Genomic DNA, 17,711 nt, shown 5'->3' with positions numbered 1-17,711 from the left:
CACAAAAACGTTTTATAGCATCTAAAATACCCAAAACACGCAGGCTGATATTTTTAGTCAAATGAAAAACACCAATAAAAATGACTTCAAGTGTCCGAAAACGACCTCAAAATGAAACCGGAAATGGCCAGTTTCAGAAGGTCCCGCTCCCTTGTTCCTGACGTCACACCAAGACGTCTTGCCTTGCTCGAGAATCAAAAAAATCTAATGGCTTCAGATTCAGAGAAGATTCTTTCTTGTTACTCATCCAGTTATGAATATGATTCTAATAGTTCTGAAGAGGACAGCATAAATGTTTGCAATCGATTAAAGGGGTCATCCCATATCAATTCGAGCCGTCAAGGATAGCATGTAGTTTCCCAGAAAATGCAAAAGATGGCGCCAAAGCTCCGTTGGAAATGGTCCGATATGTCTGCTGGGAATTTGTGTCAGCAAATATCAAATAGTAGTCTTGGTGCAACACACAACGATTCACCATTGTGTTATTTGTGTTTTCCTTCTAATTTCGCCATCAACACGGATCAACACGAAATTTTCAGACCAATCAAAGTACCGCAAAATGCATTGTGTGTCGCTTTCTCGGTCAGGGGTGTTCCTTCCATAACGTGATGTCAGGAATCGTCACCAACTCAAAAACAATATTTGAATATTCAGCGAGAGTCTTAAAACGTAAAATATAGCTATATGCTGTGGGATGTTTGTAAAACACGCTCAGTAGAAGTCATTTGAAGTGATTTTACAAATTACGGACATAACTTGTCCGGAGGCGTTGGTTGTCCTTTAACTTTTGTTATGCCATTTAGACAAATGTTTAATTCATCCTACAAATAAACTATATATTTATATATTTCATTATAGGTATTGGTGTTGACTTGGTGTGTATGGGAGAGCAGCCATTACATGCAGTACCGCTCTTTAAGGTAAAACCCAAATTCACTGACGCTGTACAAAAGTATATTTATTCACGAGTTTGACGTTTACTCCATAGTTGCACAATAAATCGAGACATGACTCTTCTGTGGGGAATGATTATAATCTTCCTCATTGGATCAACCACAGGCAAGACATTACTTCATTTCATTAATTGTTTTTAAAATGTAAAAATAGACTGAAATAAATAAAAAAAACATCTCCTTTATGTTTTGTGCCTTTTTAGCTTTTATACCTCCCAAAGTCCGAATTCTTTTAATACCTTCATTCCTCGAATTAAATTTGCAGGCCACAAGGTAAAATAAAATGTTTTTACAATCATCTTCCAAGACTTGTATTGTACCATTTATATGAATAACAACTCTCCACATCATATGCACATATTTTTCTTTTAGCGTCATTATGAAAAACTAAAGAAAGGCACTGAACAAAGTAAGTTGTGCAATCCATCAATTTGCATTTTTTTTTCTTTTCCTGCGCTCAAGGTCTGTTTTCATAACTTGTTTTAGCTTTATCTATGCAAAAGGAGTGTGAGAACGGTCTGCCAATACAGGTGGACTATGATGCGCATGATTCTCAAGTCTTCAGACTGCCTGGTCCTTCACTGATTCAGAGAAGTCCCACATCCAGGTGTGTAGTTGTGTTGCACTGAAATAATGTTGATCGATTGAGACTGAACACTTGAATCCGCGTTTGCCAGAGATACTGTAACTCCATTGCACAGGATGGGTCGGGGTAAAGAGAGAGGTGGAAAAAAAAGCTGTGTGTCTTCGGATGGTGCAACTGGCATGGGCGCATCTCCTCCTTGGTGTTTCGCTGGTGCTGATGAGCAGCATAGCCTGGCATCTGATGATAGTCTGGGCCCTTTAGCTAACATGTTTCTAATACCTCGCATGCCATCTGTTGTTTATGAAGTCAGTAGCTCTCTCGGATACACATGTGCCAAAGGTAGGTTTTTGTACAATTGAAACGCCACAATCCACCCACACTTGACTTCCCATTCATTGCGATTCTTTATTCAGAGTTCTCTGAGAAGATGGTGGAATCTCAACGAGACTCAAGTGCCCCTGCTAGGTTCACAGTGGGAAGTGCTGAGTCCACCCTGTACATACAACCAGGAGGCTATACACCACAGAGAGCTCTTATAAATCCCTTCACACCAACCAGAATGCCCATGAAGCTCACATCTAACCGCAGGCGCTGGATTCACACATTCCCTCTTGGTGAGCTGTACTTTCTTTAATATACAAAAGGGTGTTAAATTATTGCATTTATTGTGAATATTTAATTACAGTCATGCAATAAATATTCCCATGTATGGACTTCTTTCAAGCAGAAATTCCCTTACGCGGAATAAAATCCCATGCATTAAAATTTTGAGCATGACATTAAATTATAATTGATTCATAACAGCGTAAGTTCCAGTACTCGGAACCCCGAAGCCCTTCAGAAGCCTTCAGTGGCTCGAGTACGAGTGAGTCCCACTCGATACTGCGGAATAAATGTCCATGCATTTATGCTCATTGGATCTATTAGCTTGAGTTTTACAAGAATAGTGGACATATTTTTTTCCGTTCACAGCTCTGAGTTTCCTGGATGCAACATGCTCTGCCATTGGCTATTACCACATTATCCTGGCCTCCCATTGACCAAGAGGGACCTTAAAATCTATGTGTGTAGAAAGCTAAATATGTGGAATGCATTCGATTAGCTGCACTAAGTAAATTGCTTGTGGCTCGACAGTCAGGTAAACGAACATTTCCTGGAATGCGTGTCATCATGCAAAAAACCTTACACGAATTGTAGCGCTAATTAGAGATAAATAAGATGAGTGCCTTTGCATACATAAGATTAAAATATAAATTGATTAGTTAAATTAACTACAGATCACGTAAGTAAAGCTGGCAAAGGCTAAACAAGAGGCCTATGATGACTTGTATGCTAGGATGGACAGCAAGGAAGGTGAGACTGATCTTTACAGGCTGGCGAGACAGAGTCAAAGATGGTAAGGACCTGCAGCAGGTTCGGGTGATTAAGGATAGACAAGGCAATGTGTTAACAGGTGCCAGTCGTGTGATGGCAAGATGGAAAGAGTACTTTGAAGAATTGATGAATGAGGAAAATGAGAAGCAACAAAGAGTGGAAGATGTGATTGTTGTGGACCAAGACGTAGCAAAGATTAGCAAGGATGATTTTGACTTAATGACCCCCACCTTCCCCAGAACATAGGAACACTTCTGCCGGAGGTGGGAATTCAAACGGTCTCTGACAGAGGATTCTGCCAGACACTCCCAACAAACCCTCACAATACGTTTGGGTCTTCCAGGTCAGACCGGCATCTTCCCCCACCATCAGAGCCTACTCAGCACCGGATGGGAATCAGTTGACAGCACCGCCCCTCTCTTCACTCGAGTGTCCAAAACATGTGGCACGCAATTTCGATGATTCAACCACAGTCAATCATCGAACTGCAGCCAAGGGTGCCTTGGTTCCAAGTGCACATATGGACACCCTTGTGTTTTGAACAAAGTGTTTGTTAAAATAATCCATGCCGAGCACAGAAGTCCAATAACAAAACACCACTCTGATCGGGGAGGAGGTGTTCCTCCCAATCACGCCCCTCCAGGTCTCACTGTCATTGCCCATGTGAGGATTGAAATCCCCCAGTAGTACAAGGGAGTCCCCAGCATGAGTACTCTCCAGCACACCCTCCAAAAACTCAAAAAAAATGGGTACACTGATCTGCTGTTTAGTGCATATGCACAAACAACAGTCAGGACCCATCCCCCCACCCGAAGGGAGGCAACCCTCTCGTCTACCAGTGTGAACCCCAACGTACAGGCGGTGACCCAGGCTACCAGTGTGAACCCCAATGTACAGGCAGTGAACCGGGGGGTAATGAGTATGCCCACACCTGCTCAATGCCTCTCACCATGGGCCACTCTAGAGCGGAAAAGAGTGCAACCTCTCTCGAGAGGACTGGAACCAGAACCCAGACTGTGTGTGAAGGTGGGTCTGGCTATATCTAGTCAGAAGTTTTACACGTCGGACACCAGTTCGTGTTCCTTCTCTGCAAGTGCGGTGACATTACACCACGTCTCTAGATTCTGTAGCTTAGGCTTGGACCGCCAGGGTCCCCGCCTTTGGCCGACGCCCATCTCTCATCACACCTAACCCCTTTGGCCCCTCCATTGGGTGGTGAGCCTTGGGAAGGGCGACCCATGTTGCCTCTTCGGGCCGAGCCTGGCCGGGCCCCATAGGTGTAGACCTGGCCACTAGGCGCTCGCCAACGATCCCCATCTCCAAACTCAGATCCATTTATGTTTACTGTGCTTTGTCTGGTCCCTTACCTAGGACAGTGTCTGAAACTCATGACAAAAAGTTAGTGGACACCCGGGCAGACAAGTCTGAAAAGTTGCCAGCCATAAAGATGCCTGCCCGATTTTTCACAACTTAAAACACAAAGACGTCTAATGGCCAAAAAAAACACAAACATTGTTGCGAAGTTTACAGGGTTTTTTATAATTAAGGAAGTACAAACTACAAATGCTCCCTTGCCTAATTTATGGCAAGTATACCTTGTTGAAGACTTTGCTCCAGTCGCCGTTTGCCGCCAAGGTGTACAATGCAACGATTGCGTTCTGTTGTTCCCTGCTCAAAGCTATGGCTTTCAAAACTCTCAAGTACAGTTTTTAGTGATGTTGTAGTCCGAAGCAGGCTTCTGATTGGCTGCCGGTGCAGAGTATGCAAATTGCCAAACGAACGTTCGTTTGTGAATTTGCATACATAAAAGTCCCATCAACTTCAAACAGTCTATCGTCCCAGTTCCAAAGAAACCGGCACCCTCAGGATTGAACGACTATAGACCTGTTGCTCTGACGTCTGTGGTCATGAAGTCCTTTGAACGCCTCGTGCTGAACCACCTAAAGAACATCACCGGACCTCTGCTAGATCCTCTTCAGTTTGCCGACCGGGCAAACAGGTCTGTGGAGGATGCAGTCAACATCGGACTGCACCACATCCTCGACCACCTTGACAAAACAGGAACCTACGCAAGGATCCTGTTTGTGGACTACAGCTCTGCGTTCAATACCATCATCCCAGAACTCCTCATCCCCAAACTTCTCCAGCTTGGTGTGTCCCCTACGATCTGCCAGTGGACCCTCAGCTTCCTGACAGGACGGACACAACAGGTCAGACTGGGAAATCATCCACAACACGAACCACGAGCACTGGAGCCCCGCAGGGATGCGTCCTCTCTCCATTGCTCTTCTCTCTCTACACGAACGACTGCACCTCAACACATTCAGCTGTTAAATTCATAAAGTTCGCAGAGGACACCACCGTCATCGGTCTCATCAAAGACGGCGACAAGTCTGCGTACCGACAACAAGTGGAGCAGCTGGAGCTCTGGTGCAGCCGTCACAACCTGGAGCTGAACACGCTCAAGACAGTTGAGATGATCGTGAACTTCACGAAACATCCATTACCACAGCTACCCCTCACACTATCCAACCGCCTTGTGTCAACCGTTGAGACCTTCAAGTTCCTGGGAATCACAGTCTCCCAGGACATGAAGTGGGAGGTCAACACCAACTCTATTCTGAAAAAGGCCCAACAGAGAATATACTTCCTGAGGCTGCTAAAGAAGCATGGCCTGCCACAGGAGGTGCTGCAACATTTCTACACGGCTGTCATCGAATCCATCCTGTGTTCTTCCATCACCGTTTGGTTCGGGGCCGCCACAAAAATGGACAAAATCCGACTTCAACGGACAGTTAGGACGGCGGAAAAAATCATTGGCACCGCCCTACCCACTCTCGAGGACTTGCACACTGCAAGAATCCAAACTAGGGCACGGAAAATCCTCCTGGACCCTCCGCACCCTGCCCACCACCTTTTCCAGCTACTCCCCTCAGGCAGGCGCTACTGATCCATGCGCACCAAATCCAGCAGACATTTAAACAGCTTCTTCCCCCAAGCCATTAACTCTTTGAACTCTTTGAACTCTTTCAACAGTAGCCAAAATGGAACTGTATAGTGCCACTTAGCAGTTTTTTTGACGACGATACTAGTGCAGCGTGTTCTACCGGAAACAAATTCCTTGTGTGTTCTACATACTTGGCAATAAAGATTATTCTGATTCTGATTCTGTATGAACATTCAAATATGTTAACAATATGAGACTAATAAAGGCATATCCATATCCAATATACATGTTACAACACAAGCAACAAAGTGTTATGTTGCCCCAAAACTGCAGCATACAGTACAGGTGTATATTTTTTTAAATTATACAGAATATAACAGTTAGGACTATTTGCTCCAAAATGGGCTGAGTGAGACATTTGATGTTTCCTGTAATTACTGTTCTTTGTTCGAATACCATGACCTACATGAAATAAATGTAAATTAATTAAATTTAAAACACAATACCAGTAAAATTCGCTGCAATCAAGAGTCACTTGCATTTCACCGTTTTGGATGCAATGATTGGAAATAGGCAGCGATTTTTTTCGGTTAAAGGACAACCGACGCCCCCGTACAAGTTGTGTCCATAATTTGTAAAATCGCCTGAAATGACTTCTACTGAGCGTATTTTACAAAGATTACACCGCATACAGCTATATTTTACGTTTTAAGACAGGCACTGAATATTCCGGAAGTCTTGTTTTTTAGTTGGTGACGAGTCCTGACGTTGAATACGAATGATCCAAATTGAACCTCACACTACCATATCGGTTTAGTGAAGGAATCATTCGTATGACAGACAGCTTAGGCAACATGATTAGTTATGCTGATTTGGTGATACCAGGGCAAATAGGGCAATCAGGCCAGTCGTCAGTCAGGACAATAGAAGCAATCAGTGGAGCCGCTGGCAGTAGTCCTCTGCTCCCCCCAACCTGAGAGTAGGGGCCGATCATAGCAGAGTCCGCCAGTCTGAGTCAGAGTCTGGACAATAGGGATATATATAGGGCCTATACAACCAGTAAGACTTTAGTTCGCTGAAGATGCGAAACGACACCTTCAAAGTACAGATGACGGCTGAAGAAACCTTTTCATCGATCTTTTGTATGTCTAATAAACCCAATTATGTTCCTCAGATCCTCTTGGAGAAGCCATTCAAAGCCATGACCAGACCAGGCAAAGCATTGCTGAATTGCAAGACTGTTATCAAAGAGATCATGCCCACACCTCGTCTGACCTGCTGGAAGTTGAATATCAGGAAGCCCCAGGAAGGTTAGATACACTTAGCATACACAAAATCAAAGCTGGGGTGAAATATAAAAAAATCGATGAAGTGGAGAATTACTTATCTCAATGACAAATTCATTCAGAATGATTCGTGATAATTTTTCACTTCCACACTGTGAAAGTGGGGATGAAGTCAAAAATGTGTCTGATTGGTTGAGACGTCAGTCCAAACAGTTCTACTCTGAGCGAATATGGAAGCTTGTGCATGTAGCATATGTCACATTGCTACAGGATGTTGCGACAGGTCCAAAAAGCAGCAGTGACATCACGACCGCAGGTAGACTAACATGGTGGCACAATAAAGACGTTGACAAAGCAACTCTTCTCCTCTCATTCCTCCGGACACAACAGTGCATGGATGGAAAGATTGAGTGACGTTGCTGGGAGATTGTGTTGGAAAATAGTAAGCTTAACAATAATAATAATAATAATACTACTACTAATAATAATAATAATGATGATGATGATGATGATGACGACGACGGTAATAACGACAATAACAATGATTAATAATAATTTGATTGGATGTACAATGATAGCTTGGCTTACGAACTTAATTGGTTCCCAGACAGTGTGTCAGTTGAAAAGTGTGTATCCCAAAAACTAATTCCCCATAGGAAACCATTAAAATGAGAATAATCCGTTCCCAGGTCCCCATCACATCTTAAGGAACAAAACGGAACGAGAGGGAACGGAAATTTGAAGGTCAGACAGATAGTGGGGGAGGGCAAGGTTATGGATGGCTATTAAATGTATACAGAAGTGTTTTGAAGTCGATTCTAGATTTGACAAGATTGATATTATTTAAGGGGCGGCCCAGTAGTTGAGTGGTTAGGACTTCATAGTGCAGAGGTCCGGCAGTGGTTCGCGCCCCGGTCCGGCCTCCCTGTGTGGAGTCTGCATGTTCTCCCTGGGCCCGCGTGGGTTTTCTCCAGGTCCTCCGGTTTCCTCCCACACTCCAAAAACATGCATGGCAGGCAGATTGACCACTCCAAATTGTCCCTAGGTGTGAGTGTGAGAGTGACTGTTGTATGTCTTTGTGTGCCCTGCGATTGGCCTGCAACCAATTCAGGGTGTTCCCCGCCTCGTGCCTGAAGACAGCTGAGATAGGCTCCAGCACCCCCCGCGACCCTAATGAGGAATAAGCGGTACGGAAAATGGATGGATGGAGGGATTTTATTTAAGTAGAGGTATGCGGACTGGATTATGTTATTTATGTGGAAGTGGAAAGAAAGTGAGCTATCGAGGGTGGCAGCCAGAAGGGAGGAGGGCAGCCAATGAGAGTAGTACATATGCACATAAAAGCTAGCAACCATTCATTTGACGACAATGAGGTTAAAATCTTAGCGAAAGAACATAGATGGTTTGAAAGGGGAGTAAAAGTGATTTTCATAAAACAGCTAAATCCTTCACTAAACCGATATGGTGGTGGGAGGTTCAATTTGGATCGTTCGTACAAAAGCATGCTTAGGCAACATAGGATGAGTAATGCTGAGGAGGTGATACCAGAGCAAATAGGGAAATCAGGACAGTCGTTAGTCAGGACAATAGGAACAATCAGTGGAGCAGCAGGGAGTAGTCCTCTGCTCCCCCCAACCTGAGAGCTGGGACCTATCGTAGCAGAGTCCGGCACCGCCATGTCTGGACAGTAGGGATATATATAGGGCCGAAACTACCAATAAGACTAGTTCGCTGAAGAACCATCTTGGATAAGAAGCGAAACGTCCGGCACCTTCAACGAAGTACAGATGACGGCTGAAGAAACCTTTTCATCGATGGACCACTCTTGTACGACTGAGAGCTTACACAGACGTGGACCTGATGTTGTTCTGTCCGTTTGTGCCAATGGATGGTCCTCACGTGAGATTAGCCTTGATGTTGAGAGTGGTGTGGGATCTGTGTCTCGGCGATGGGAAGGATAAGGTTAATAAAATACGGTGTTCGTAAGCTGAGGTCTCACTGTATTATTGACTTATTTACTTTCCTTCACATGTTCCTGAGTGGGGGAGGGCAGCACTTTTTTACTCAGGGTCATATATGTTCGAGTTTTTTTTTATCTCCCTTTGGAATAATGAAGACATAAAAAAACATTGAAAAGCTCCATTTTGTTGTTACTTGTTATCTTTGACTAATTTTTAAATTTGTTATTGATGAGATGCATTTATGTCATATAAATAAGCAAAATCTGAAAACGTCTTTTGTGGAGTAGGTACTTAAAACCACAATTCCTGCCTACCTACCTACTTACCTCCACACCCACCCACCGACCCATCTACCCCAAAAAAACTACCTACCTACCTTACAAACTAACCTTACTGTGGCCAATTGTTTCGCATCCATTAACATACGTTTGTCTTAATCACACATATGCACAATTGATAGGTTACAATAAAAACTCGACAAATGGAAATGTTGCAAAATTTGTATGACTTAAATATGATGGGTTCCACTCATAACTCGCTTACACTGTACCTTATTCCACCACATAGGTTTACAATTTCCTTGTCAAAGTAACACGGTCTTGGGACTTTTATGTTAAATTATTTATTTAAATTAAAAAATGTTTCTTGTGACGGGAAACATGCAAGTATTCCACTGCAATGTTGCTACTGTTATTCCTCGTATGCGCCAATTGTAAGGCAGTTTGGAAACCGCAAATGACATTTTTCCTGAACAGTGAACAGAGAGAGCGATTTGAGAACAAAGAAAACTGACAATCAACTTTCTGTTTCAGGCAAACAAGCTACCCACAAGCAGATGACAATGTTGTTTACATGAGTAGGGGGGTAGAAGAATGCTCTCAAAGTCCTGCCAGCAATGGTGGTAAGCATACAAACATGCTATCAAAGAAAAAGTACTTTGACAAAAATATATATTTAAGAAATACAGTAATCCTTCTCTTATCATGGTTAATTGGGGACCAGGACCACCCACACAAGACAAACATCCGCCAAGTACGGTTTGCCCACCACATCCTTAGGATTTTTTATGTAATAGTTTGTGGGTACCAGCATATTTAAAAAATGTAAACAGTATTTAAACTTTACATATTTGAAACTGACTACGACATAACACATTTACTTCAACCTTTCACAGTACTGTATTTTTCCAGTGTATAAGGCTGCCTGCCATCTTGCCTGACCAATATTTAGCCATTTGTTTTGGTGCATTCCAAGGTCGTGGCAGAGGATGTCTCAGGCTTTTTTTGTGGATAATGGGAATGATTTAAATGCTGTTGCAGCACATTGGAAATCTTCAAAGCAAATAAATTTAAGTAGACATTAGGAAGAATTACTGGACTTAGTCTATTCTCTTTGTCTGCTCTGTAATACTGAACAATATCAAAATAGCATAGGGTTGATTGTGTAGTAACTAAAGAAAATTGAACATGTTTATTTGATCTCTGTGTAAGCTCTCAGTCGTACAGGAGTGGTCCATCGATGAGAAGGTTTCTTCAGCCGTCATCTGTACCTCTTTCAAGGTGTCGGACGTTTCACTTCTTATTCAAGATGCTTTGTCAGCGAACTAGAATTTGCTGGAAGATCTCTCTCTCTCTCTCTCTCTCTCTCTCTCTCTCTCTCTCTCTCTCTCTCTCTCTCTCTCTCTCTCTCTCTCTCTCTATCTCTCTCTCTCTCTCTCTCTCTCTCTCTCTCTCTCTCTCTCTCTCTCTCTCTCTCTCTCTCTCTCTCTCTCTCTCTCTCTCTCTCTCTCTCTTTCTCGGCTGCCACACAACGATTCACTATGGCGTTAGTTATGTAGTTTTCCTTCTAATTTTGCGATCAACACGGTGTTTTCAGACGAAACAAAGTAGCCAAAATGCACTGTGTGGCTTTCTCAGTCAGGGGCGTTCCCTCAGCGACGCCACTTCTGGCATCGGCATCAACTCGAAAACAGGACTTCATGAATATTCAGAGTTTTAAAACGTAAAATATAGCTATATGCAGTGGAATCTTTGTAAAATGCGGTCAGTAGAAATCATTTGAAGTGATTTTACAAATTATGGACGCAACTTGTCCTGAGGTGTCGGTCGTCCTTTATTTTTTGCACTTTACTTTGGAGCCAGCCAATCCTCCAATAAGCATCTCTTGTTGATCCAAATGGTGCACACCTCCTTATTAGAGCTCAAAAGACTGAGCGGATAATGCCAATTCTGACTTCTCTTCACTGGCTCCCAGTCCATTTTTATATTATTTTTCAGATCCTATGTTTTTTTTTTTTTTTTTAATATGGTCTCACCCCACCTTATCTACCTGGGCTCTTCCGCACCTACGCACCTGGGTCTGCAGACCAGGAACTATAGAGGGCCCCGAGAACTAAATGGAAGCTCACAGTGGATCAAACCTTTTCCATTGGTGATCCCTCATTCCCACTTTCTATTGTCTTTGTTTTTCTTTATTGGTTCATTGTTTGTTGTTGTGTGACTTTTTTTCTCCATGTCCTGCACTTTGTGTACAGCGCTTCTTTGTTTTAAATTGCTTTCAAAATACAGTTGACTTGAGCTATATGACTTGAGCATCTCTGCTGCTTTCTCATCTTGTCTAGGTAACATCTCTACAGGGACCGACAGCGCTCCTGAATTTGATGACTCCTCTCGAAACGGTGCCAATCCTAGTAAGTTATTCACGGAAATTAAGACTCCACTGAACGATCACTTGAGCGTCCAGGCTCAAAAAAATCTGAGATTTTTTTTTATTGTGGGGTTGTCACCACCTGGTGGCAAAAGAAAATGTTTTTCTCAAAGCTTTTTAAGCTGAACTACAAAGCTTACAATTTGCTGAGAACATTTTTAAGTCTGAGATCATATTAAAACACAAACATATTTAGCTTTTGCCAAAGTCTGTTTATCTTATTTCATTATCTTATTTCATAACATCAATGTACCCACAAGGGGGCACAAGCCAGTGTCTTATTGTGCCGGTCCCAAGCCCGGATGAATACAGAGGGTTGTGTCAGGAAGGGCATCCGACGTAAAAAAAATTGCCAAAACAAATATGTGAATCAAAACTTTGAATCCCATACCGGATCGGTCGAGGCCCGGGTTAACAACGGCCGCCATTGGTACTGTTGACCTTCACGGTGCCAGGGGAAAATTGACTACTGTTGGTCGAAGAAGGAGAGGAGGGAGGTGTGCCCAGAGGAAAAGACAGAAATGGAACGCCAAGAGTATAGAACTAAGAGTATGAACTTTGAATGTAGGAACAATGACAGGTAAAGGTCGAGAGCTGGTTGACATGATGCAGAGAAGGAAGGTAGACATACTGTGTGTCCAGGAGACCAGGTGGAAAGGGAGCAAGGCTAGAAGCTTAGGGTCAGGGTTTAAGCTGTTCTGTCATGGTGAAAACAAAAAGAGAAATGGATTTGGGGTTATCTTAAAAGAGGAGTTTGTTAGTAATGTCTTAGAAGTAAAAAGAGTATCAGATAGAATGAACTGTCTGAAGCTAGAAATTGAAGGTGTGATGTTCAATGTTGTTTGTGGGTATGCCCCACAAGTAGGATGTGAGGTGGCGGAGAAGGAGAAATTTTGGTTGGACTTTGATGAAGTCATACAGAACATCCCGAGAAGTGAGAGTGTTGTAATTGGTGGGGACTTGAATGGTGATGGGCAGGTTTGGACTCCAGATAGGGAAGGCTGAAGGACAGATGGTGGTTGACTTTGCTAAGAGAATGGAAATGGCTATTGTGAATACTTTCTTTCAGAAGAGACAGGAACATAGGGTGACCTATAAGAGTGGAAGCAGAAGTACACAGGTAGACTACATTTTGTGTCAACAGCGCCATCTAAAGGAAATCAGTGACTGCAAAGTAGTAGTTGGTGAGAGTGTAGCCAGACAGCATAGGTGGGTGGTATGTAGGATGACGCTAACAGTGAGGAAGATGAAGAAACCAAAGGCTCAAGTGAGGACAAAAGGGTGGACGTTGAAAAACGAAGAGTGTTGTATGACATTTAGGAAGGAGGTAAGACAAGCACTGGTTGGGCAAGAGGTCCTTCCAGATGGAAAACTACAGCGAACATAATCAGAGACACAGGTCGGAAAGACTTGGTGGTGGAATGGGGAGGTGCAGGACTGTATACAGTGAAAGAGGTTAGCAAAGAAGAAGTGGGACACTGAGAGGACGGACGAGAGTAGACGGCAGTACAAGGAGATGCAGCGCACGGTTAAAGTAATGGTGACAAAGGCAAAACAAGAGGCCTATGATGACTTGTATGCTCGGCTGGACAGCAAGGAAGACGAGACTTATCTTTACAGGCTGGCGAGACAGAGAAACAAAGATGGTAAGGACCTGCAGCAGGTTCGGGTGATTAAGGATAGAGATGGCAATGTATTAACATGTGCCAATTGTGTGATGGCAAGATGGAAAGAGTACTTTGAAGAATTGATGAATGAGGAAAATGAGAAGGAACAAAAAGTAGAAGACGTCACTGTTGTGGACCACGACGTAGCAAACATTAGCAAGGATGAAGTGAGGAGGACGCTGAAGAGGATGAAGGGGGAAAGGCACTTGGGCCTGATGATTTACCACTCGAGGTATGGAAGTGTCTTGGAGAGGTGGCGGTGGTGTTCCTGACTGGGTTATTCAACAAGATCTTAGATGGTGAACAGATGCCTGAAGAATGGAGACGAAGTATACTCGTGCCCATTTGTAAGAACAAGGTAGATGTCCAGAGTTGTACTAACTACAGAGGAATTAAGTTGATGAGCCATACAATGAAATTCTGGGAAAGATTAGTTGAAGCTAGACTGAGAGCAGAAGTGAACTTTTCCGAGCAGCAGCATGGCTTCATGCCAAAAAAAGAGTACGACAGATGCAGTGTTTGCTTTAAGAATGCTGATAGAGAAGGTCAGAAGGAATTGCATTGTGTCTTTGTAGATCTGGAGAAAGCGTACGACAGGGTGTCCAGAGAAGAGCTGTGGTATTGCATGAGGAAGTCTGGAGTGACGGAAAAGTATGTCAGACCTGTGCAAGACATGTATCATGACTGTAGGAAAGTTGTGAGGTGTGCTGTTGGTTTGACGGAGGAATTCAAGGTGGAGGTGGGACTCCACCAGGGGCCAGCTCCAAGCCCCTTCTTGTTTGCTATGGTGATGGACAGGCTGACAGACGATGTTAGACAAGAATCTTCTTGGACCATGATGTTTACAGATGACATTGTGATCTGTACCGAGAACGAGGAACAGATGGCGGAGAAACTAGAGATGTGGAGAAATGCCCTGGAAAGGAGAGGAATGAAGATCAATCGCAGCAAGACGGACTAAATGTGTGTGAATGAGAGGGATCCAAGTGCAATGGTGATGCTACAGGGAGAAGAGATAAAGGTGGAGGATTTTAAGTACTTGGGGTCAACTGTCCAGAGCAATGGAGAGTGTGGAAAAGAGGTGAAGATGCGTGTCCAGGCAGGCTAGAGCGGCTGGAGAAAAATGTCAGGTGTGATGTGTGATAGGAGGGTTTCAGCTCGGATGAAAGCAAAAGTGTATAAAACAGTGGTGAGACCAGCCATGATGTTTCGACTGGAGACAGCGCCACTAAAGAAACGACAGGAAGCAGAGCTGGAGGTAGCGGAGATGAAGATGTTGCGGTTTTCTTTGGGAGTGGCCAGGTCGGATGGTATCAGGAATGAGTATATCAGAGGGACAACTTATATTAGAGGCTTTGGAGAGAAAGTCAGAGAGGCAAGACTGAGATGGTTTGGACATGTCCAGAGTAGTGAGAGTAACTATATCGTGAGAAGGATGCAGAGCCTTGAACTGCCAGGGCGGAGACCGAGAGGAAGACAAAAGAGGAGGTTTATGGATGTTTTCAAAGAGGACATGAAGCTAGCTGGTGTGAGAGAAGAGAATGTACAAAACCGGGTTAGAGGGAGGGCACTGATTCACTGAAAACCGAAAGGAAAAGAAGAATAAGACGTTGGGAGACAAAAAAAGGTGAGCACAACCAGTCAAGCACCCAGAGACCATTCATATGTGGGGTTCCATCTCAGCCCAGCCCACTCATAATTTTCCGAAAACAGCCATGAGCAGCGTCCCCACCCCATCCAAAACAAAATTTGGTGACAAACAATACCTTTTCCCAAATGATGGAGCACCTTTCCACAAGTGATCACTGTTAGGCTCAGAGTACAAAACACTGACATAATGAGTCTCGGAAACTCTCCCGACCTTAATCTTACCCCATGATAATTTGTGATCAATCATCAAGAAGCAAGAGAACAAACAGCACTGTATACTACTGTATATTGCCACTTAGCAGTTTTTTTTGACGACGATACTAGTGCAGCGTGTTCTACCGGAAACAAATTCCTTGTGTGTTCTACATACTTGGCAATAAAGATGATTCTGATTCTGATTCTGATTCTGAACAGCAACTAACAAATTCTTACAAACTCTTCGGTGAGTTGGTCTCGGGGCTCGGTGGATCCTCCGCCACATAGGTCCACCCCTCAGTCTAGACTGCAGTTAGTAAGCACAGTCATTGGAAGAAGGGTTCGGTGAATGAACGTATGAAACTTGTGGGGTTCGGTGCCATCAACAAGAGTAAGAACCACTGATTTAAGGTGTTGTTCTCTCATAAGGTTAACAGAAGGCAATAAGCTGTCTGTCGTGGCTAATGGAGAGAACCTTGATGTAGAACAGGGATGGGCTAAGTTTTTTGCTTGAGGGCCACATTCATTCCAAATCTTCGACAGGCGGGCTGGGTCAGCACAAGATACGGTACATATTTCTTGACACTTGCACTATGTACAGTTTTTATGAAATGGCTTTTACATTTACAGTATACAGGTGACATTTTTATTTTGCTATGCTTAGAATATCTTGTTTTCTATCCTCTCACCCCTCCCCCACCCCATCCCCTTTCAAATTGCTGCTGTGGAATGCAAATTTCCCCATTGTGGGACAAATAAAGGTTTTCTGATTCTGATATTAAAAAAAACGGCATGTTTTTCATTCCATATAAAACATCATCAGAAAAAAATATTCAGTAATGTTATTAATGAGAACAGTGAAACAACAACGGTCCAGTATATGTCCGGTATGAACGTCCAAGTATATTCATGTGTGTTACAACACAAGCAACCAAGTGTTATATTGCCCAAAAACAAGCGTGCAGTACAGCGTGCAGTACACGTTTGTAAAAAGATATACAAAATATTTCGACAGAATAGAACATCATTCGGACTATTTGCTACAAAACGAGATGAGTCAGAGATGTGGGGGTTTTCTTTCCATGCCCAACTATAGATCCCTGCCATCACCACGCATGGCAGCATTGCTCAGCTAATGTCATGCACAAACATTTGAAGCCAGCCAGGGAACGCTTCAGTTTTCAATTGTTCTGAACATGATCACAGGCAAACATTCTCATCCTTGTTTTTTAAAGTCTCGTAAATTTGAGATGATCCGACTCAAAGTCTCTCCTGAATGTTTCATACTTTGTAAACAGCTTTGACTAATCAGATACATCTCACTTCCTGTTCCGCGTAATTGCTGTTCTTTCTTTGTTTGAATACCACGATCTACATGATGTAAATGTCAATTAAGACAATTAAAAACCTTCGCAATTCCAGTAAAACTCACTTCAATCAAGAGTCACTTGCATGTCACCGTTTTAATGCATATATATTTTGTAAACCTAGTTTGCAAATTCCTGTTTGTCAGAGGTCCACAAGCGGTAAATAAGTTTTCTTCCTCGATCTCTCTCGCTCTCTCTCCCCCTCCCTCCCCGTCTTCTGCACCTTGAAGTAAAACCTGACATATAAATGCCTGTCATTACAAGTCCAAATGAAATGAATGTAGTCAATCACGTCAAACCTCAGTTGTGTACCAACCTTTGGCGGGCCAGATTTAAAAGACCAACGGGCTGGATCTGGCCTGCGGGCCGTAGTTTGCCCACCTCTGATGTAGAAAGTGGTTAATACTGGTATCAGATTTATCTGGAAACCGAGAGAGGGGGGGATTGGGGGTGTGAGGGAGTGTGAGGAATATATTTTATTTTTCAGCGTAGAACTGTCAGCTTCCAGTCGGGACCCGGCCTTCCTAGTTAGAGTTTGTCTGTGTGGATTTTCTCTTCAGTTTCTTCCCACATTCCAACAAATGTGTGTTGAATTAATTGGACTCTAAATTGCCCTAGAGACGTTCACTAAATGAAATTGGTACCCTCTTTATGTCTAACAGTTCCCAGCTTCTGCTGTGCAGTGGGTGTTGACTGGAAATCTCTGACCACACCAGCCTGCTTGCCGCTCACGACTGACTACTTCCCTGACCGACAAATTCTACAAAGTGACTACACTGAAGGATGCTATGACTTACTGCCACACAGTGATCTAGAGAGGTGTTTGTCAACTTTTACTTTGACCCTATCATACCAAATAACACTTAAAGGACAACCAACGTCCTCGGACAAGTCGTGCCTATAATTTGTAAAATGGCTTCAAATGACTTCTACTGAGCGTACTTTACAAAGATTGGATTGGATTGGATTTGCCTTTATTAGTCTCGCAGTGGAGAAATTTACATTTCACAGCACTGCTG

General features: G+C 43.3%; 1 protein-coding gene across 7 annotated transcripts in view; it reads left to right on the top strand.

Annotated features, from left to right (window-relative positions):
* The window catches only part of depdc5 (DEP domain containing 5, GATOR1 subcomplex subunit), an 89,777-nt gene that overhangs the window by 34,929 nt on the left and 37,137 nt on the right, over positions 1-17,711 (top strand). For 6 of the 7 annotated variants that reach the window (XM_089007412.1, XM_089007410.1, XM_089007411.1 and 3 more), the window contains 11 exons: positions 859-920; positions 989-1,059; positions 1,157-1,226; positions 1,326-1,362; positions 1,440-1,560; positions 1,631-1,878; positions 1,953-2,153; positions 7,035-7,170; positions 9,920-10,008; positions 11,728-11,796; positions 17,355-17,511. In XM_089007412.1, the coding sequence (XP_088863538.1) occupies positions 859-920; positions 989-1,059; positions 1,157-1,226; positions 1,326-1,362; positions 1,440-1,560; positions 1,631-1,878; positions 1,953-2,153; positions 7,035-7,170; positions 9,920-10,008; positions 11,728-11,796; positions 17,355-17,511 (1,261 nt within the window). The remainder of the gene's footprint in view (positions 1-858; positions 921-988; positions 1,060-1,156; positions 1,227-1,325; positions 1,363-1,439; positions 1,561-1,630; positions 1,879-1,952; positions 2,154-7,034; positions 7,171-9,919; positions 10,009-11,727; positions 11,797-17,354; positions 17,512-17,711) is intronic. The other variant, XM_089007413.1, reaches the window with a different exon arrangement.

The sequence above is a fragment of the Hippocampus bargibanti genome, linkage group LG11, assembly GCF_051943395.1.
Source record: "Hippocampus bargibanti isolate YZ-2025 linkage group LG11, ASM5194339v1, whole genome shotgun sequence".
Classification (NCBI taxonomy): Eukaryota; Metazoa; Chordata; class Actinopteri; order Syngnathiformes; family Syngnathidae; genus Hippocampus; species Hippocampus bargibanti.
Note: the sequence above shows the minus strand (reverse complement) of the source record. Positions and strands in the feature narration are given on the sequence as shown.